This window comes from Chiloscyllium plagiosum, chromosome 10 (genome assembly GCF_004010195.1).
Source record: "Chiloscyllium plagiosum isolate BGI_BamShark_2017 chromosome 10, ASM401019v2, whole genome shotgun sequence".
Lineage (NCBI taxonomy): Eukaryota > Metazoa > Chordata > Chondrichthyes > Orectolobiformes > Hemiscylliidae > Chiloscyllium > Chiloscyllium plagiosum.
The window spans coordinates 86,900,642-86,923,753 of NC_057719.1; the positions used below are offsets into that span (position 1 = coordinate 86,900,642).

Below are 23,112 nucleotides of genomic sequence, written 5' to 3' on the forward strand. Positions count from 1 at the left end.
ATGGATCCAGTGACTGTTAGGTTTCAGTTGATGAATGAAAGCCCAACTCGTATATGCTGAGTTGGAGATAGCTTGGTTATTAGAATTCAAGTTCTAATGGGCTGCACAGTGGCACAGTGGTTAGCACTGCTGCCTCACAGTGCCAGAGACCTGGGTTCAGTTCCCACCTCAGGCGAATGACTGTGTGGAGTTTGTACATTCTCCCCATGTCTGTGTGGGTTTCCTCCAGGTGCTCTGGCTTCCTCTCTCAGTCCAAATATGTGCAGGTTAGGTGAATTGGCCATGCTAAATTGCCCGTAGTGTTAGGTGAAGGGGTAAATGTAGGGGAATGGGTCTGGGTGGGTTGCGCTTCGGCGGGCCAGTGTGGACTCGTTGGGCTGAAGGGCCTGTTTCCACACTAAGTAATCTAATCTAATCAAGTTGACTAATGCTTTGTTAAACAATTAAAAGCTTTCTAACGTGAGAACATTCAGGAGGTTGATAAGCATTACTTCTTTAATAACTCCCAAGAATTTACCTTTTGGTCATAAGAAAGGAAATAATTTATTCAGGAAGAAAGTCAGACTTCGATACAGATTTATAGATCTGAATTAAGAAAAAGAAATCTTAATGACAAAACAGAAATGAACATTAAAAATTCAATATCCTGGAAGTATATGAAACAGTGAGAAATCTCATTTATTACACAACTATTACTGGAAATATTTATTTTTTTCCAAACTAACCATTTGTTTGTTTCCCTTTACATTGGGGTCAGGATACAAATAATAAATTGGTAACCTGGATCCAGATATCAGCTACTCAGTTAGGATGGCAACAGAATGCACTTGCTGCTTTATTTCTCTCTTTCTGAAGGATGTACCTGGCTGGTCTAATTATGGGTACTAGCTGGGAGAATCTCAAATCCCATCACTTCATGAACAGCACAAAGGTATTCAAGCCATTCATGTACTACAAAACCACTACATCTGCAGCTTACTTGGATTTAATGTGACAATATTGAAGGGCATTTCTAAAAAATGGGATAGAAATTAATTTGAAAGGTGCCAACTCAGAACAGGTGTTCACTTCGTCTACAGATCTTAAGAGTCAGACAGAAACAACAGCTTCGTCTGCGGGCTTCAGAACTGAATAATGGTCAATCACCTTCACAACAAAATCAACATTCAGCCTATGGGATCAATTAATTGATTTCTGTACAAAGTTGGGCACTGGCAACAAGGTTTTTCTCAAAGTTAGAATACTGAAAGGCTGACACGTTCCAAAGGGGGGCAAAGGTCTTCGGTACAATCGGGTCTTGGTTCAAGCAATGGAATCTCGTCATTCTGCATTTCTAAAACATTTTCCCTAGAGGGTTCGATGGATTCAAGCTCTGGAATGTCATCTGTGTTTATGATCCTTCCTTCTGCTTCAGAAGTTTTCTCAAATTGAGGGTGTGGTCTCACCAGAAGGCCATTTTCATCTATTTTGTAGCTTTTCATAGCATCCCCTCTTCTTAGTCTCTGAATGACAGCTAATTCCTTCAATTCATATGGAAGCTCCATTGAGTAATGCTGGCAAAAGAGACAACATAAACATGAATAGTCAGGGAAATGCAAGGGAGTCATCCTCAACATGCTTACCAAATATTTATCCCCTGGCTAACATAAAAGAAAACAGATTATCTGCTTATCATCACTTTTCTACTTGTGGGAGCTTGCTGTGTTGTCAACTAGATGTAGCAGCATGCTGTTCCTAATGGTGAGCTTCATCTGATAGACAAATGAGAAATTACAATGCATTAATTCTGAATTCAACAAATTTGTTTTTAGGAAGAGAGCTTAAATTTTTGAAACTCATTTTTAAATAAACCAGATACCAAAGTTCTGAAAATGCAATTGCAAGTAAACTATTAGGTTAATTAAAAATACTGCAGATGCTGGAAATTTGAAACAAAAACGGAAAACATCAGGAAGACACTGGAAGAAAAGTGACAAGTTAAAGTTTTAGGCACAATCCTACATCAGCACTCCATGAAATGTTAATTTGTCACTGCTCCCTAGAGATTGTGCCTGACTTGCTGAGTATATCCCACATTTTCTCCTTCATTTCAGGGAGAATAAGGACTTTTTTTAATGTCACAAATTAAATACTTGTTCTCTGTGCTAACGATTACTCCTGTAATCAAGCCCTGTCATACGAGTTCCACCCTGTCCCAAACAAGTTCAATTGCTTAATTCTCTTCGACAGTGCAGTTAATTAAATTTATTTACACTAAAAACATACAAAAACTGCTGGAATGTTCCAATTTAAAATTTATTTCAACACTGTTCACTAACCAACATTGTTCCTTCACAGTACTTGAGGGAAAACGCAGTAGATGCTGGTGATAAACATCTCAACCAATTCAGACCAGGGTGATAACAAAGTGCACAATTTACATTTTGTTTAACGCTGACTATAAATTGAAAACAAACTAATTACTCATCAAGTACCCATATGGAGCATTTAGCTGTCGGATGTTTGACACAATGGAATTAGAAACAAAGTGGCAAATAGTGGAAATCTGAAATAAACAACAGGTTGATAATCAGAACACCAAGTCACACCTGTAAAAGTCAATGTACCTTAAATGCTGATTGGTTCGTGTGCATTTCAGAGATTTCTATGATGGAGCCACTAGTGATGGATATCACGCATCAAAAATGGCAGTAATCTAAGTCATCACTAGTAAAGTTAAAAAGATTTTAGTTTTTGTAAAGCTTGGCTTAAAGTGCATCTTAAATTTTGTGATCCATTTTTGGCATTTCAGAAATTCGCAAACTGTTGGTACATTTTAGGTGGGAGTAAGACATTCTTTTAGGCAATTGAATAGCTACAGAGAAGTTAATTTGAGTGTCATGTGCTTCTGCTTTTACACTACTGTAGTTTACTAGAACATGTTTTTACATTGTTTAGCAATGTTAGCAGAAAGTCTCGTTTAATCCTTGACTTCTCTTTACCCAACAGCTTTATCCATACTTCCACTCCCAAGAGTTAAGATGTCACAAAAAAGACAAAGATGATGCAAAACCACATCTCTGATAAAATATAAAAGATATCAACAAGAAACAAATGTTTCCTTAAGATGAATTAGGTTGCATGTAGTTTTTTTTAAAAAGGAAGTCATTATATATGATTCAATATTTACTTTAATGGTTTTTTAACCACATAAATGTTTGAAACTTACAGCTACCCTCAGTATCTCTTAAGGTTTCTTTACTAATTTTTCATGATTGCACACATTACCATGCTGAAGTACTTGGTCTTTACTCATTTAAAGAAACTCCCTAATTCTGTTGTACAAGTTGAGTTCAACTGCAATTACCACAGAATAACTGATGGCAAGTCTCTCTGCCAGGAGAAAGGCAATGATGTTTCCAACCTACTGGCAAAGGCCTTGGCTGCTTGGAAACCAGAATCAATCGCTTCCAAATGGTCTTCCACACTGCTTGGCAACTATTCCAGTTAACCAGTCTTTTTCTTGGAACACCATTACCAAACTGTACCAGAAAAAGGGATATCATAAGCATTGAAAATTAACAGGCTGGATAAACTTGGTGTGCATTGTGAAGGGCCATGAGGCATGGTGGCATCAGTCCCAATACCATTTACAGAATTCGCAATACAGATTCAGAGACAATGTGCAATGCCATAGATTTCTGATTGCATAAAGCAGTCTCACTAGGCTGCTGAGGGACAGAAATAATTGGGTCAGTCCTTGTCAAACTTCTTGATCATTCCTAGAATTCAGACTGAAATTTTAAAAGATATATTGAGTAGTGACATTCCAGTAAAGTTCTAAGTGATCAGCTGGGAGAGGAACAGTCAGAGATGTTTTACTGGAGTTTTGAAGCAGCAAGGAGGATGGTGAACAACTGGCATTGTGGATGTGCAGAGATTGAGAAAGACTTATTAAAGATAAAACTCTTGAGCAGAAGAGTAAATAAGATATTAGATTATTTAAGTGGTAGCATTTATTGAGTTCAAATATTTAGTGACTGTAAATGATAGTGAGAAGAAACATGAATTATTTCATTAAGACATAACAAAGATGAAGGGGCAAGTGATTGCAATTTGTGGGTGCTCCTGGACACCAGTGTGATCTAAGGCATCCATGTCTGCAATTAAGTTTAAGTTTAAGTGCAGGAAACAAAACTAGAGACTACAGGCCAGAGGGGCAAGTTACTTGGACACTGGTTTCCAGAAAGCACTCATACCCCTTTTAACTGTTGGGCCTTTCAATTTGGCCACTGGCCAGAAAAGGGATGGCGTGACAATGCTGTTACCTGCCTCATGCACTCAGAAGACAGGAGTCTCAGTCTTTGCAATTGTCCAAGTTCAGGGTTCTTTCAGTTTGTTTTAAATTTGTGGACGCTTCAGGGTAACTGTGATACGTGAAGCATTCAGGTAGGATGTGCAAAAAAAAAATGTCGGTTGTAAGGATGATATAGTGAGGGAAACTGATACTTTTCTCTGCAAAGAGAAAGTGTCCAGTGGCTTTGTTGCCTTCCCAGTGCGGAGGTTTGTGATATCTGCTCAAAGCTGGACAGGAGTTTGGAGTGAAGGGGAGAATCCAGTCATTGTGGTCCACATAGGTACCAACATTACAAAGGACAAAGAAAGAGTTTGTGCATAGTAAGTATGAAGAGCTAGACCCAAATCAAGCAGCAGAACATCAAAAGGTAATAATCACTTGACAACCTTCACCAGCAGCAGGTTGTCAGAGTCAGAGATGTACAGCACGGAAACAGACACTTTGATCCAACTCGTCCATGCCGACCAGATTCCTAACCTAATCTAGTCCCATTTGCCTGCACTTGGGCCATATTGTCATAGAGAAATAAAATATAAATGGATAATTAGCTTAAATAATGGTTCAAGTGAGTTCTAGTTCATAGGTCACTGCCACCAGCATGGGGATTGTAAGTTCTGTATCTTTGGGACCGTCTCCATCAGGACCATGACGGGATGAGTGTTCTACGAAGCCTCATGAGAAGGAAGAAGAGTTTGAAGTTAAATATTGGAAGGAATTAAATTTGAGCAGCTTTCATAATTCAAAGATACAGCAAGGCAAGAGAGAAAGGGAACTGATAAAGAGACCACAAGAGGATAGGATAAGAAAGTGTTCAAGCCGAAGAGTAAATCAACAAGTATGACTAGAGATGACAAAGTAATAAATACAAAATGCAAGGCTCTGATTCAAATATGGAGTGCATTATGATATGAAACATATGATAAGATAGTACTGATTTTTTAATAGTTGGAATGTGAGACATGTTTGCATGATGACAGTTAAATATTAAAAGGGGACATGACATTCAATAAGGATAGGAAGCTCGCAATAAGTGGAGAGATGGCTGTGTTAGTAAATCATGGTACCAATATTAGTGCTGGTAACAATTTCAGGAAACCAGGATGCGGAAGCAATTTGGATACAGATGAGAAACAAAGGCAAGTCATCTTTGGGAGTGACATAGATGACAGTATAAATGAAGAAATAACTAGAGCCTTTCAGAAAGGTATGGCATTAATCATGAGGGATTTTAATCTACATACAGACTGTAAATAAATCAGATCAAAGGAAATCAGGATGTGGAATTCAGAATGTTTTTGGGATAGCTTCCTCGAACAGGTTGTACTCTATGTAGGATTGTGTAATTAAATAGAATTAAGTAATGACCTCATCTTAAATATGCTTCAAAGGATCAGTAATTAAAATATGACTGAATTTTACATTCAATTTGAGAGAGAGAACCGTGGGTTCAAAATTGGTATTTTAAGTATAAATAAGAGCAACTACGAGAACATAAAAGTAGAGCTAATTAAAGTGAACTGGAAACTTAGGTTAAGGGATATGTCATTAAAGATGTCGTAGTAGAGGGAATATCTTAGAACACTTTCCAATGACAAAGAAAAATTAGTTAGAGAGTGGGGAAACTAGCTACTAATATAAAATGGACAGTACATGTTTCTATAGCTATTTTTAAAAGAACAGTTAAAAAAGTGACGATTGTTTCTATAGTAAGGGACTCTGGGAAATGAAATAATGGAAAAAAAGGAGATGGCAGATGAATTGAGTCGTTTTATTGCATCAGTCTTCATTATGGAGGATACAAGTAACAGCCTGGAAAGAACTGGCAATGAAGGGAGGCAGGAACTCAAGAAAATTACTATCACCAGAGAAGTGGTACTGAGCAAATTATTGAAGCGACAGGCTCATCAGTGTCCAGGCTCTGACGAACTTCATCATCAGGTCTTAAGTGAGGCGGCTGGTGAGATAGTTGATGCATTGATTTGAATTTTGTAAATTCAAGCAAGATTTCATGAGATTGAAAAATAGTGACTAACTCCTTTATTCAAAAAAGGAGACAAAGCAGGAAACTACAGATCAGTTAGCTTCCTTTCAGCCATAGGGAAGCTGTTAGAAGCTGTTGAAAGACAAGTTGAAAGTTATCAGGCAGAGTAAACATGGTTTTGAGAAGGAAATGATGTTTACCTCTCCACTGGATTTCTTTGAAGAATAATGGGTGCTATGAATTTTTTTTTATTTCAAGATGGTATTTGATTTCAAGAAGGTATTTGGTAAGGTGTCACATCAAAGGAAAATAAAACCTCATGGTGTAGGTATTAACATATTGGTAGGAATGGAAGATTGGTTAGCCAACAGGAAACAGTAGGCATTCGTGGGTCTTTTTCTGGTTGACAGATATAACAAGTTGTTTGTCAAGGTTGTTTGTGGGATCACAATGTTTTACAGTTTATATAAAAATGACTTGGCTGAAGAGACTGAAGGTATAGTTGCCAAATTTCCTGATGACAAAAATAGTTTGAGATGATATAAACACGCAACAGAGGGATACAGTTAGATTAAATGAGTGGGCAAAGATCAGACAATTAGGACATTGATGTGGGAACATGAGAAATTATTCGCTTTCACAGGGAGAATAAAAAGATGAAGATCAGGATGATACTTGGTATTCAGGTAAAGAAGCTATTAGAAGCACCAATAGATTGTTATCATTTATTGTGAGGAAAATTGAATACAAAAGTACAGAGGTTATACAGGGCACTAATGAGACTACATATAGAGAACGGTGTACAGTACTAATCTTATTCAAATAAAGTTGTGCAACTCAATGAAAACAATTCTTAGGTTGAATGAATTAATACACAGCATGAGTGGATTGTCTTTTGGAGGAGGCTTGGACAGGCTAGGCTTGTATTTGCTGGAGTTTACAAGAATAAGAGGTGACCTGATTGAATTATGCAATGTTCCGAACAGTCTTGATAGGGTCCTTATTGAAAGGACCATTCCTTTTGTGGGAGAATATAGAACTCGGGATTATTCTTTAAATAAGGGGGTCATTCATTTCGGCAGAGATCAGGACTCGTTTTTCTTTAGAGTCATGAGCTTTGTAATTCCTTTTCCTTAAAAAGGTGGTGGGAAGCTAAATCCTTTAAGGCAAACCAAGATAGATTGTTCCTTAGCATGGGGATGAAAAGTTATCAGGCAGGGGAAAATTTGAAGTAATCAGACCAGCCACAACCTTATTGATTGGCAAAGCAGGCTAGGGTGTTTGCATGACAAACTCCTACTCCTAACTCATATGTTTGTATGTAACAGTCATACAGAGACAAATGAAGCAGAACACCACATCTGAAGGAACCTTTAGGAACTTTCTTCCTGATTGCCAAGCAGTTTCTTACCTCAGCACTTCCAAGATTAATACAGGGCATATTTCTGTACATGCTCAGATAGTTGTCCACTTGAGTTGTGAAATCCATCATTAATTTGTCCATCAGGACGGAACGGAGTGAAAGCAGGTACATGACTTCTAATCCTGCTCTCTGCATCAAGCCTGTAGGAAGTGGACGGCAGGTCCATACTTTTGGGTTTTCCTGCACAAAAATATACAATGAGAGAAAAGACATGAAATTATGACAAACATTGCCTTCTTTTCAAAGTCTTTTCAAGTTGGGGCCAAAGCGAAAAAAAAACTTCTCTTTGCCAGAATATCTCCCAGAGGGTCATCTCGTGATTCCCGTATTTCAACTTCACAAATGCATTTACAGCACAAACCAGTTGGAAATGGCCAAGAAGGGTGAGTGTTCACTCCCAAGTTGGAAGAGTGTATGTAAAGGAATATTTTAGATAAGCTAAGTGATCTTATTCTGTATTAAAATTCATCTCCATGTATCTTCCACTTATTTTTCACTTGCCTGTACTCATGCTGTATAACTATACTCAAAGCTCTTCTTAACTTGTCATGACGACCATGGTTTTGAGAATTTGGGAGAGAAAAGTTGCATACTTTGAATTGTTCTGTTTTTTTTCCTGCAGTTAATTTAGAATCTTCAGAGAATCTACATCCTTGAGATGAGCTTCCTGGTCTTACTGAGGGACTATTAAATAAGGACTGGGTATAGTTGTGGAAGAGATAAACAAACTTAAAATGATGTAGTTGCATTTTCATAAGATAAATTGCAAGATAATTGCAAGTACAATTTTCTTTAAAATGTCCAACTGGTGTAATTTCTATCTTGTTTCACAATTATAATTTTCTCACAAATAGAATCTGGTCGCCAATTAATTTGCCACTTTGTATGGTATGGAGGTTTCAAAATAGCAAGGAATTCATGAAAATTATGATAATATGTCATCTAACAGGAGAATAGTTCTTTTTACATCAGTTAGATCTGATAGTAGTCATTTCTTGCAAGAAGAGAGCAGAGGCCAAAGAAAATATTTACAGCAGTAAAGGGACACTTAAATAAATGCATTGTAAATTAGGAGTTTTGATAGACTAAGTAAGGACAGACTTCTGCTGCTGCCAGATGGTTCGGTAAAATAGCTGCCATAAGTATGAATCCCCATACTCCACATATTGAAATCTGGAAAGCACTGCCAGAAAGGGAAGCTGATTTAATGGTAACTTTCAGAAGGGGACTGAAGAAATATTTGAGTAGGAAACATTTGCAGGGCGGTGTTCAAAAAAGCAGGGTAATTTGACAGCTTGCTCAAACAGCTAGCATGCGGGCATGATGATCTGAGCAGTTTTAGTCTGTGCTATGAACTTCTATGTTTCTACCAATTCATCCTCTGAGCACTGAAACATAGATGATTATATTCAATAGAGACTGTGATAGCATTATACACTTCATCCAAGCTACTAATAAATACCTTGACTGCACACGCACTGTGCTGCAGGAACAAGGCTTTAGTTGTGGGGAGGGAGAGGTGACGGACCAGGCATTCTTCCAACGTACTGACGCAGCTGGGAAGAAGACCTCCTGTTTCTAAAGAGAACTGCAGAACATCTGCAACCTGTGGATAAAAGAAAATCAAGGATAGTGTAACGATCAATTTTTAGCAGGAGAGGAAATTGGAGTGATGCATAAATGCAACCATGAACTAGTTGTCTGAATAACCCGTTTCTGTACTATACTGTATAATTCTAGATAACAATGTGAGGGCTTATTTCACATGCAGCCTGCTATTTAATAGGCAGGACCTAAAAGGAACTTTACAAACCCTGCTAAAAGTGTGAAAAGGCATGATTCTAACAGTTCCAAACTGATCGTGATTCACCCTAATGTGCATGGGACATTTAACTTCCAGAATTATACTGGAAAGAACCTGACAAGAACCCAGAAAGCATGGACCACAAAGATGAATGGTCTGCATTCACAGCCTGTGCAAGAGCCATTTTCACACAGCTCAAAACTTTAGTTCTGTGCTGCGCTTGCTGCAAAGTTTATCCCTATTCCAAACTGGCAATGCTCAGCTTTGAGTGGAATACCACTTGAAAGCATGTATCTGATCTGTGAAAAGTTCTTCAGGAAAATTCTCCCTGCTTCCCTTTGAAGCCTAAAGAGAATTACAACTAAAAGTAATACTCTGAACAACACTCCTCAAAGACATTTCGAAAGGAGAAAGGCAGATTAGGTGGAAGCTTTAAAAATCAATAAGGGCTGGGCCAATCTCAAATATGTAGGGTGCATCAAGCTTATCCTGCCATCAGTGATTTAAACAAAGACTATAGTTACCGGAATGAGAAAATTATTGACTCCAATTTTGAATAACTGACAGACCAATGACAATTTTAGACTCAAATAACTGGTTGGTCCACATTCTAGACTCTGACCGTCATCAGTTGGTGTATTAATGTTTTTTCATTACACTATGCAGGTGTGTCCAGTACCACTGTGCAGAAAAGTGAGACCCCCATGCTTTCAACCTTTTTTTATTGATGAGTAGTATTTGACTGCAAGCTGCTTGTGTCATAGAAACCATAATGGAAAAAAAATCACCTCCTGTCCAGATTGAGTTAGGTTCACTGAGGTTGAAAACATACTTGGATCTGTGTAAGGGAGCGAGGAGCCACAGCTGGGGAGCAGAATGCGTAATAGTTTGTTGGTTTTAAAAAAAAAGGTATTGGAAATGAGATGTTTGAAAAAATCAGCAGCTGAACAGTTACCCTAATTCCATACTGCTGAGGCACCATAATGCTTGTAACAGCTGATAATTTATAATAAGTTTGAATGAAATAGTCATCTCCATGATGCTGAATATTTCATAAAAGCCAATAATCTAACCCAGAAAATGACTTGGTTATTAATTAGTTTACCTCCTAGAATTGTTGGAGTGAGTGTAGATGAGTAACTTACACTTCTGCAGTAACTAATCAAGAACATAATGAAGGTCTTCATCAATGGGTGAGAAAAAATAGACATCAATGGGCCATGAGAAACAGGAGCAGGATTAAGGCATTTTCCCATCATTATTGCTTTACCCTTGTCATATGTGCCTCTAATTTCCCAAGTTATATTTCACTTATAGAGTCATAGGCCCTTCGGTCCAACCCGTCCACGCCGACCAGACATCTCAACCCAATCTAGTCCCACCTGCCAGCACCCGGCCCATATCCCTCCAAACCCTTCCTATTCATATACCCATCCAAATGCCTCTTAAATGTTGCAATTATACCAGCCTCCACCACATCCTCTGGCAGCTTATTCCATACACGTACCAACCTCTGCGTGAAAAGGTTGCCCCTTAGGTCTCTTTTATATCTTTCCCCTCTCATCCTAAACCTATGCCCCAGCCGATTCAACCTCAAATCCTCCAACCCTGGCAACATCCTTGTAAATCTTTTCTTAACCATTTCAAGTTTCACAACACCTTTCCGATAGGAAGGAGACCAGAATTGCATGCAATATTTCAACAGTGGCCTAACCAATGTCCTGTACAGCCTCAAAGGCAGCACGGTGGGTCAGTGGTTAGCACTGCAGCCTCACAGTGCCATGGCCCCACGTTCAATTCCAGCCTCGGGCGACGATCTGTGTGGAGTTTGCATGTTCTCCCAGTGTCTGCGTGAGTTTCCTCCAGGTGCTTCGGTTTCCTCCCATAGTTCAAAGATGTGCTCGGTGCATTAGTCAGAGGGAAATGGGTCTGGGTGGGTTACTCTTTGGAGGGTTGGTGTGGACTTGCTGGGCCGAAGGGCCTGTTTCCACACTGTAGGGAATCTAATGTCAAAAACATGACCTCCCAACTCCCGTACCAATACTCTGACCAATAAAGGAAAGCATACCAAACACCTTCTTCACTATCTTATCTACCTGCGACTCCACTTTCAAGGAGCTGTGAACCTGCACTCCAAGGTCTCTTTGTTCAGCAACACTCCCGAGGACCTTACCATTAAGGTGTATAAGTCCTGCTAAGATTTGCTTTCCCAAAGTGCAGCACCTCTCATTTATCGGAATTAAACTCCATCTGCCACTTCTCAGCCCTTTGGCCCATCTGATCAAGATTCTGTTGTAATTTGAGGTAACCTTCGCTGTCCACTACCCCTCCAATTTTGGTGTCATCTGATAACTTACTAACTATACCTCTTATGCTCACATCCAAATCATTAAATAAATATGAAGAAAAGTAGTCTTGGAGTTTGGAGAGGCATTTGTTTAGAATTATGGTGTTGAAGTCGGAACTGCAGTCAATAAGCAGGAGCCTGATTTAGGTATCCTTTTTATCCAGATGTTCCAGGGATAAGTGTAGAGCCAGGGAAACAGTGTCTGCTGTGGACCTGATGCACTGGTCGGCGAACTGTAAATGATCAAGGCAGCTGGTAGGCTGGAGATGTGAGCCATGACTACCCTCTTGGACACTTCATTATTATGGAGGACAGATACTAGTCTTGTTCTTCCATGTTGAATTTTTGCATTCAAGAGGAATCTCAGTATCCTCATATATAAATTGTGAAGTTAATATATAAATAGTGCAAGAAATTAAAGAGTGAAGTAGTATTAAGGCAGCTAGTGTGTTAGGAAGGCAAATTGAACTTTGGCTTCACTGCTCAGGTGTTAAGAGTTCAAAATAGGGAAGTCTTGTTATAACTGTACAGGGTGTTGGTAAATGGAGTGATGTGTACAGTGTTGGCCAACATATTTAAGAATGAATACACTGGCACTCCCAGTGAAACTGTGCTCACCCCGCCCTAGATCTATGCCCACCTCTTGCTCAACTTGGACATCAATACCTGGATCTCGAGAGAATAGGATTGTAAGTTCACTTCATCTATAGAGATTTGACCAAGGAAAATCAAAGGATATACAGTATTCCCCAACCTCCAGCCCAGAACTTCCCTCCAACATGCTGATGCTACTGGTCACCACTACAGTGGACTTCACCCTCGACTCTACCATGGTAATGATTGCTGGATGATAAGTGTTTGTTAGACCCCCTCCCATCCTACAGCATAGCCTGGTCTCCAGTAGTCTTGGATTTTCCCTGTTATTGCATCAAGACTTCGTTCTGCTGGTTGCATGCAGTGGTTGATGTGTCGCGACCACCCATTTTAAAAGAAATCATGCACAGGAATCTTCCAGCTCCACCCCCACAACCAAGATGAATTTCAGGAACCTCATGGACAATCCCAACAACCACCTGAACATCACCCTGCTATCATAGCCTGAGATGTCCAAAACTACAACATTGAAATCACCACCCTGAGCCAGACACGATTGGCAGGAGAACAAGGTGCACCACACTTTATTCTGGAAAGGCAAACCATAAGAACTAGATATCTCAATTAATCTCCCTTTGGGATAAGTGAACACGTTGTGACCCTATGATTCTTCCCTGGCCCAGAGACAATACATCACCATTATCCTAGACCGTATGCGCAGCGGATGAGACCAAAGAGGCAGTCTACACCAGTCTCAACCATTCACTTTCCTTGATTTTGCCATGGCAATTTCAATTGCAGAATCAGGAGGAACAGAGACCTTTGGAAAGGTTTAGGCAAAGAAAGTGTAGTCCTCCTTCTGACTAAGTGCCTCGTTGCTTGAATGAAGAGTACCCTATGACCCATTCTGTGTTCAAGTCCTGCTCAAGAGATTAATCTAGGCTGACAATCCTACTGTGCAATGACCAAAAGCTGCTTTGTCAGCATGGTCATCTTTTGGATGAGGTGTTAAGCCAAGACACACACTACCCATTCAATAAGATATTGGTGAGGCCACTTTTAGAAGTTTGCATACCATTCTGGTTACCCTGTTATGGGAAGACTGTTGTTTAACAAGGTGCAGAAAAAAAATTAAAAGGATGTCACTGGGACTTAAGGTTTTGAATTATTTTAAGGCTTTAAGGAGAGACAGGATAGGCTAGGACTTTTTCTTTCCCTCTGGAACAGAAGAGGCTGAGGAGGGACCTTGTAGAGGTTTATAAAATAATGAGGGTCATAGATTAGGTGAATAGCAAATGAATTCTTCCAGGAGTAGGGGAGTCCAAGACTAGAGGGCATAGGTTTATGATGAGAGGGGAACATTTAAAAGGGACCTAAGGAACAACCTTTTCATGCAGAGGGCGGTACATGTACGGAACAAGCTGCCAGAGGAAGTGATAGAGTTGTGTTCAATTACAGCATTTAAGATATTTGGACAGATACACGGATAGAAAACATTTAGAGGGATAGTGTGGGAAATGGGACGAGTTTAGGAAACCAAGTCAGCATGGACAGGTTGGACTGAAAGTTCTATTTAAGTGCTGTATAATGCTATGACTCTATAACATGACCTCATCAATAAACACCCCGTTGTATCAGAGAGACACCAGACCTCGTGTCTGCACTCTCACTTGAAGCTCTGGCACCTAACAGATTACATCATTGTTCAAGTGAGAGTCAAAGATGTCCACATCATCCATGCTACAAGTGGACTGACAACTGCTGGACTGATTACCGACTAATCCATTCTACCATCTCCAATAATTTGTCTCCAAATCAGCAGAAAAACTCTATCACTGGAGTCTCAATGTTGCTGGAATCAAAAGTTTCTGGGAAGACATACCGACTCAGGCAATGCGTCACAGCCAATCTTGTGACAAAGAGCCACAGAATGCCCAAACTTCCTGGTCTACCTTAAAAGCCATCATAATTAACACCTATACTGAGACACTATATCCCTCAACCAGGAAACATCAAGACTGATTCAGAAGAGATGATTGATCTCCTCGACCACACTGCAAATGTTCCTGAAACGGCAGCTACACCAAAACTCAAGTTAGAGGAAACATGTCCACAGGCAATTGAAGGCTCAGATGCAAATAAAAAACAAAAAGCCTGTAATCTAAAGAACATGGGTGGAAAGAACTCAGGAGAATCAGCAACTTGCTGACAACCAGGTATGTGTATGGCTTCTTCAACACAATCAAAGCCATCTATAATCTCAGTACTAAGGGACCTTCCCCACTGAGAGCCAAAAACAGAGAGCTACTCAAAGACTAATAGGCAGTCAATGCCTGCTGGAGAGAGTGCTTAAAGAACCTCAAGCAGTATGCAGTCTTTTATCTAAGTGTTCTCAACACCATCCAATAACACACTAGCCCTTCTCATTTCAGCACAACTCCAAACTGCTGTGAGGTCAAAAAACCAACGAGCACAAAAAACAAGGCCATCGGTGCAGATGGAATCCCCAATGAAATACTATAATACGCTGACAGCACTTGACACAAATCCACAAGCTCACTGCCCTCATCTCGAACTAAGACAGCATGGCAAGAAATCAGAGATGCCCTAATTTGTGACCAACGTCTAGAAAGGAGACAGGTCCATTACAAAGAAATTTCCCGACAGTCCACACCCTGGGAAAGGCTCTTCTGAATATCTTCCTCAATCATCTCCCAGTGGCTGAATAGTCTCAGTGCAGTTTTTGCCCATCATGTGTATGATTATTGTACATTAAAAATTCAAGAAAAGTGCAGGTTACAGCACCAAGCTCTGTATGTAGCCTTTTTCAATCTCACAAAGGCCTTTGACTCAGTCAACCATGAGGGATTGTAGAATATCCTCATGACACTTGGCTGTCACCATTAGTCATCTGCTCATGATGACATACAAGCCACGATCCTCACCAACACTTTCGCCACAGACCAACAGGAGTGCAAACAGGGCTGCGTCATTGTACCAATGCTCTTCTCTATTTTCCTCAATTCAATACTGCCTCTTCTCCATGAAGTTACCTGCCCAGAATGAGGCTTATCCAAGGATGAGCAGGAAATTATTCAACCTTCAAAACCTCTAGTATAGAACCAAGACCACTCAAATGTATGTCACTGAGCCACAGCACACAGATGATGCCTGGGTACGTGCATGGAGGCCAAGCTACAAACCATCACTGACACGTTCTGAGGTATATGAGAACACAGACCTCAGCCCAAACATCCAGAAAAAAAGTGACTTTATACCAGCCTGCTTCTGCCATACAATGCTGCATCCTGACCATCAGTATCCGTGACAAAGGCCTGGACAACATGGACCATTCCCCATGACTCTGGTGCCTTCTCCCACAGCAAGCAGAGATTGATGATGAAATCCAACACTGACTGAGGAACAATGTTCAAAATGTGAGACTTCAAACCCAACACCAAGCTCATGATCTGAAGAATTGTGGTCCCGACCTTCTATATGCATCAAAAACATGAACCATGGGCCATGCACAGCATCCACTTCCAGGTCAATATACCCAGAATTGAGGCAGTGGCCACATAACTAACTACAATGGGCAGGAGACATTGTCTGCCTGCCTAATGCAAGGCACCCTAAACTAGTGCTAGTCTGAGTTCCGCAATGTTAAGCGATCGCTAGAAGGGCAAAGAAAATGCTATGAAGACACACAAAGTCTCCCTACACATATGCAGGAAATCCCACTAACATATGTTAATAGCTTGCTGGGAACGCACAAACTGGAAAAGAAACATCCACAAAAAAAAGGTACAAACCACTGAGTATCACTAAGTGAAGCACGTGAGGACTAAACATAAGCAATGGAAAGAGACTGTCCCACCCATTCGTCTCAAATATCATCTGCCACACCAATGGCAGAGTCTGTAGTTCCAGGACTGGATCAGAGGAATCCATCGCCCCAAAATGGAAACAAATCATCCTCCACAGAACTGCCAAGGAGCGAAAAAAAAAAAACAGGCTTTGGATGCAGTTCAAAAGAGATTCACAGGAGTAATTTCTGGGAAGGGATTTGATTTATTAACAACAGCAAACAGGTTATTATTCTTTAGAAGTTAGAAGGATGAGTAATTTTATTGAAAACATTCAAGATTCTGAAGGGGCTTGACATGATGGATATTGAGATGTTTTCACTAAGGAGGGAATTTCAAACATGGGACCTAATTACGCAAGAAGCGATACTTATTTAAAGAGGCGAGATATGAAGGTACTTCTTCTCCAAGAAGATGGTCAATGCCTTGAATTGTCTACCCCAAAGTTGTGGAAACTGTATCACTGAAAATATTGAAAAAGGAAATAGGTATCTTTTTAAAACATCAGTGAATTGCAGGCTGAGGGTACCTGGTACCAAAGAGGAGTTAATGCCTGAGGCAAATCAGCTATGACTTAAGTGATGGCAGGGCAGACTGGAGGCCAAATGGCCTACTCCTGCTCCTGTTTCATATGGTCTTCAGTTACGTTGGCTCGTGTTACAAAGAGTTTGGAATATAAGAGTAAAGAGTTCTTACTACAATTATACAGGGCATCGAGAAGCTGGATCTAGAGTACTGCAAGTAGTTTTGGTCTCCTTAACCAAAGGATACATGCCCCAAAAGAGACTAAATATTTATCGATTGGTTGCTGGGATGAGGTTTTTCTTCCTAACTCATGAAATGCAAGCAATGATAGCTGGCCAGCATTTATTCCCCATTCCTTGTTGCCCTTCACAAGGTAGTAGTGAGCTGCCTTCTTGAACTGCTGCAGTCCCGATGTGCTGTATATTGGCATATAATGTTGTTAGTGAGGAAATTCCAGGATTCTGACCCAGCAACTCAAGGAACCGCAAAATATTTACAAATAAAGATGGTGAGTGACTTGGAGTGGAATTTGCAGGTGATAGTGTTCCCATGTATCTGCTGTCCTTGTCCTTCTACATGCAAGTGGAAGGTGCTGTCGAAAGATCTTGGATAAAGTTTCTGCAGTACAGCTTTAAGATAGTACACACTGCTGCGACTGAGCATTAGTCAGAGGGAATGGATGCTTGTGGATGTGGTGCCAGTCAAACAGGCTGCTTTGTCTTGAACGTGGTCATGCGTCTTGAGTGCTGCTGATGCTGCACCTATCCAGGCTACTGGGGAGTACTCTATTACATGCCTGACTTGTGTCTTATAGATGATGGACAGGCTGTGGGGAATGAGGAAGTGAGTTACAGTATTCTTAGCCTCTGGCATGGTCTTGTATTTATATCGTAAGTCCAGTTGGCTCCCTGGTCAATGGTAATACCCAGGATGTTGGTAGTGGGAAAAAATTAGTGATGGCAATGTCATTGGATGTCAAGGGGCAGTAGGTGCATTGTGTCTATTGGAAGTAGTCACTGCCTGAAATTTGTCTGGTGTGAAAGTTACCTGCTACTTTCAATGAGACGGAGTACACTAGGCCTACATTCCCTGGAGTTTAGAAGAATGAGAGATGATATGATTGAAATATAAAAAATTCTTAAGAGGCTTGACAGGAGACATACTGGGAAAATACATTCCTTGACTGGGAACCTAGATGAATCACAGCCTTAGAATAAAATATCAGGCATTTAGAACAGAGATTATGAGAAATCTCTTCACTCAAGAGTTATGCGACTTTGGAATTCTCTATTACAAAGAAATGTGGATATTAGTTGTTAATTATATATATGATTAAAATTGATAGTTTTTAGATATGGAGTAATTAAGGGCAATAGGGATAGTGAAAGAAGCTGAAGTTCACATAAAAGATCAGTCTTGTTGACCAAGCGGACCAAACAGCCCACTTAATCATCTATTTATCAGCAGCTTTGGTCCTTCCTTCAGCTTTTTCAACAACAAAAAAACTCAAAACAGATTGCACTGAGTTGAGCATACAGACCTATCTTCTCAAGAGGCTCGTTATTGTTCTCAAATCAATGACAAAGCTCACCCTCACCTGTGTATCAAAGACATTGGTGAGATCCACTCTATATTGATGATACAGGCAGTCTGATACCAAGCGACAGTCATGGATCACCTGAATGAATTACAAAACAAATACTGGCAAATTAATCCAAAGCCCTGCGGAATGCACAGGGAAAGCAACCTGCTGATAAAGACATGCAGCAATTTCGTTCCACCATGAGCCGAGTTACTGAATAAGCCTGTGCAATGACATTTGGTGGTCTACACAGAATTTATGTCATAATCCCAAAACAGATCAATGGGACTCCTTCTGCTTAGACAGTAGTTATCATTAATATTTTCCCCCTCAACAATTTAATAGGTAAAGGCAGTGTAGATTAAAACAAAATCTTTAAAAAGGACTTCAAATGTGGAAACTTGTCCCAAGGTTCTTCACAAGTGATGCTCAGCCAAAGTACAGTGATCAAAAGCATGGTTAAAGAGTTGATTTTAAAAAAAAAGGCCTTGCAGCAGACAGGCTGATGTTGAGGCAGGGAGTTCCAAAGTGAGGGGCTCACAGTTGAAAGTGACTAGCAATTCTAGGTGACATAAAATCCAGCCAGAGGAAAGTCTGTGTTAGTAATGGACAAAGTTAATGAAGTAAAGAGGGCATGAAAGTAATTAAATAAAAGGTGATTTTAAACAATTACAGCATGATCAGACAAAGTCAACATGGTTTACCAAAACAGAACTCATTTTGACAAATTTATTCGAGTTGTCAGAAGTTGTAACTGCTCAGGTAGATGCGAATGAGTAGGTATACTATATTGCTTTTTTTTGTCCCATGGGATATGGGTGTTACTAGCAAGCCTAGTATTTGTCACCTGTCAGTTATTGCCTTTGAACAGCTTACCCATTGGCATTTTAGAATCAGCAACATTGCTGTGGATCTGGAGTCAGCTGCAGGCCAGACCAGGTAAGGACAGAAGATTTCCCGAAAGGACATTTGCGAATCAGATGAGTTTATGTTGACAACTGATAATAGTTTTTCCGGGGTAACCATTACTGGGGGGTAGAAAGTGTTTGTTGGAATTTTTAAGCAATTCGGAACTCACCAGCTATTGTGGGTTTAAACTATTGGCCCCTGGATTAATAATCTAGGATGATGTCACTATTTGTTCCTTATATTTTCAAGGGTCATTTGATAAGGTGCCATTCAAAATCTTAATCTTTAAAATGGCTCATTCCTGTTCCTTCAAGATGAAATATATCATTTACTGCAAAGCTCTACACTGTGGGTGCATGGGATAGGATTACATCCCTGACTCTCTCAAAGCCATCTCCCAGCATGACTGGATCATTAGCATGGGAATATGCTTAGCGAAGTAACATTTATGTATTGTTCCAGATGCATAGGCTTTCCACATCAAAACTATTGACTAGCAGAGAGCAGATAATTTTCCTACTCTCCAAGGTCATAATGCTGTATAGCATGGCAGAGTAAGCAAAACGTATCCCCTGGTAGTAGTGCTGACACGACAGATATAGGAACTTACTTTCAGTATATCAGAGTCCTCTAAAATCATTTTCAGTCCATTCTTAAATGCCACTGGTCCCAGAAGGAAGATATCAAACAAATAAATTTGATTCACTGTTGCTATCTAGAAAGCAAGAATGAAAAAAACAAAATGAAATTAGCGAGGTGAGAACATGGGGTAAAATCTATGGCCCAGTAAAGATACAGGCTAGGGTTCAAAAACAATTACTTCGCAAGCAAGAATTGAAGTTCAAAATTAATAAAATAGTTCGAGGGTTGCACAGCTTTTTCAGAGTTTTACTGTTGTTTTGTATCAAGTAAGGTCACCCCCACTCACCCAAATTAATTACTGACTTTATTTTGCTTTCTGACTTCAAGAGGAGCTTCTGGCAACATTGTTGCTCCATCATGAAGACCACCTACTTCCACAATCAAAAAATTCCTCATCTCCTTCCTTCTCTAATCTTCCACTTTGGTCCCTCACCCTTGGCTTGGTTTTCTGTGGATGCAAATCAATCTCAAGCTCTCCTGGCCGGCACCCATCTTGCATTCTCTTTAAATTTGAGTTAATCCAAGCTTCTGCTGCCAACAGCTGGGGAAAGTGCTACAGTATCAGAGAGTTATCAAGGTAGAAATAACTCCTTAGCCTATCGGCTGTGTTAAGCATAAACTGCATTTCACTGAGATCCTGCAGCAGCTTAACCCTTGTGTCTGAAAATAAGTACATATGCATAAAAAAACTGTTAGCTGATCAGTAGAGATGTAGTTGTCCTTTTTATTGAACTGAAAATGTGTTGCTGGAAAAGCGCAGCAGGTCAGGCAGTATCCAAGGAGCAGGAGAATCGATGTTTCGGACATGAGCCCTTCTTCAGGAATTCCTGCTCCTTGGATGCTGCCTGACCTGCTGCGCTTTTCCAGCAACACATTTTCAGCTCTGATCTCCAGCATCAGTAGTCCTCACTTTCTCCTTTTTATTGAACTGCCTACTTTAAATCTCAACAATGGAAAATATGCTTATATCGTTTGCCTTTCCAGCTTTGTCTACATGAAAAATTTAGTCAATGATCTTTTTTCAGACAGATATTTGGGAATAACAGCCAGCATGGAATCTTATCGTATAGTTACTTAATAAAGGTTACAAAATAATAATCTTCTGGATTTCAGCACCAGCTACCCAACACTGACAAGGCTAGAACAGTACCTGTATCAAGCACAGCTTCCCAAAGCGGCAGATATCAATACCTTCCACTGCCACTCCAATTGCACTTTGCTTTTTAATGTGAAAGATCTGCAAGGAATCAGACAAAAAGTTAGAATTCATTAGATACTGACATCCAATTTGTTTCCTCGTTGTACTCACAGCGACATCCATCCCTCTGCAGTCAGATTACAAATTCATAAGAAGCTGTGATTTTAAGCGTTGAAGCTTATTATGGATCCATCCACTAGGAGTGGGAGATTGACAGAAAAACGTGGCTAAGACCCTCTCAGAGACTTCTTCCACAGGATGCAGAGTCTGGCAGCTCACGGGCAATGAAGAGCAATGTAGCACGGTGAATTACCCACCAACTCGCCCCACTTGAGTTGAGAGGGGAGACACTTAATATGTGCACAGCACTGCTACAATGGGAACCAGGATTTACTTGTTTACAGGAGTATTTGTTGAAATAATTCTTCCAGATCCTTCTATTGTCTTAATAATAATGTTCATGTCCAGATTTCACAAACACTGGATGGGCAAAGTGTAATAATGGAATTGGAAACATTCAAAAGTACATGTGAAAACTCAACCCAGATTCATCAAGTGGTCTGACAGCTTCCCCTGCTGGCAGAATGAGACTCTGCCATCAGAGCACATAAAAATCATTTCCACTTAAACTGCCCTCCAACATAGTAAGATAACCCAAGGCACTTTTCTCAGAATGTCAGCAAACAAACTTTGACATCAGTCCACATAAGGAGATGTGAGAACAGGTGAGTTGAGTTTTAAGCAGTGTTTTGAAGTAAAAGAAAATAAGACAGATTTGCGATGGGAGTTCCAGACTCTGGTGCCTTGGCAATTAAAGGCATGTCTGCCAAAAGGTGGAATGCTGAAAGGATGTATGGAACAGATCAGAATTGGGGCAGTGCACTCATAAGAGTGAATGAGGCCTGAGGCCACAAGGGAATTGAAAGCAGGATTAAATTTTTTTTGCCAAATAGTTATCTTTCAACTTGGAGTTAATATGTTGCAAGCACAGAGGTTATGAGTTACAAGACTTAGTTAGACTTAGGGCATTGGCAGGAGAATTTTGGATGAACTCAAATTTAAGGGGAATGTAATATGGGAGTTGGCAAGGAGACCTTGAGAATAATTTGAGTCCAGAGATGACAAAGCAAAAGCAAAAGTCCTGGCAGATGAATGAGACAAGGGAGGAGATGAAGCATGCTTTTGAACATGGAATAAAGTAGTCTTCAGGATGGATCAGAAACATTGCAGGAGCTCTTCTTGGGGTCAAAAAGCAAGATCAATACAACAACCAGGAACAGAGACTGATTGTTAATGTTTAAGAAGCTTTAGACAAATACACAAACAGACAAGGAATAATCCATGAAGTTACATTGAGGCACAGGTCAGTAACTGGTTGAAAAGTAAAAGACAGCCTATAAAGATAAGTGTTTATTTTTCAACTCATGGGATGTGACCAGTGATGTTCTCCAGAAACTGCAATGCGCCCCAGTTTTTCATCATGTATCAATGATGAAAAATAATTAAAATAAATTCATCCAAGTTTGATGGCACTGAGTTTGGGCGCACAGCAAGTTGCAACAATAGGACCAGGAGGCTACAACAGACAGACAGTTTAACTAAGTGCTCAAAATTACAATGGGTGGAGCTCAATGAAATTTTACACTTTGATTTAAGAGTGAAACAAAATCATTTTTACCCCTTTTTAAATGGTGTTGCTGTCTACAAGTCATTGAAAGATAATGAACAGTTACAAAAGGTAATGACAAAAGTGAATAAAATGTTATTCTTGATTTCAAAGGTTTTGCAATTCAAAAGGCAGGCAACACTTGATAGCAAATGAGTAGCCCTTGTAGCTCTCAAGGTGGTGTTCAGCATGGAGGTGCATTGTTACATCAGACAAGAGGTTTTGGGTGTGGGTTTACA

At 40.0% G+C, this 23,112-nt stretch overlaps 1 protein-coding gene across 1 annotated transcript in view; it reads right to left on the reverse strand.

Annotated features, from left to right (window-relative positions):
- Positions 1-347: 347 nt before the first annotated feature.
- The window catches only part of exd1 (exonuclease 3'-5' domain containing 1), a 53,539-nt gene continuing 30,774 nt past the window's right edge, over positions 348-23,112 (reverse strand). Inside the window, exons 6-11 of the mRNA XM_043698305.1 lie at positions 21,160-21,246; positions 19,978-20,082; positions 18,474-18,554; positions 9,203-9,346; positions 7,729-7,920; positions 348-1,553 (exon numbers count right to left, since the gene is read on the reverse strand). Of these exons, the coding sequence (XP_043554240.1) occupies positions 1,236-1,553; positions 7,729-7,920; positions 9,203-9,346; positions 18,474-18,554; positions 19,978-20,082; positions 21,160-21,246 (927 nt within the window). The 3' untranslated portion in view covers positions 348-1,235. The remainder of the gene's footprint in view (positions 1,554-7,728; positions 7,921-9,202; positions 9,347-18,473; positions 18,555-19,977; positions 20,083-21,159; positions 21,247-23,112) is intronic.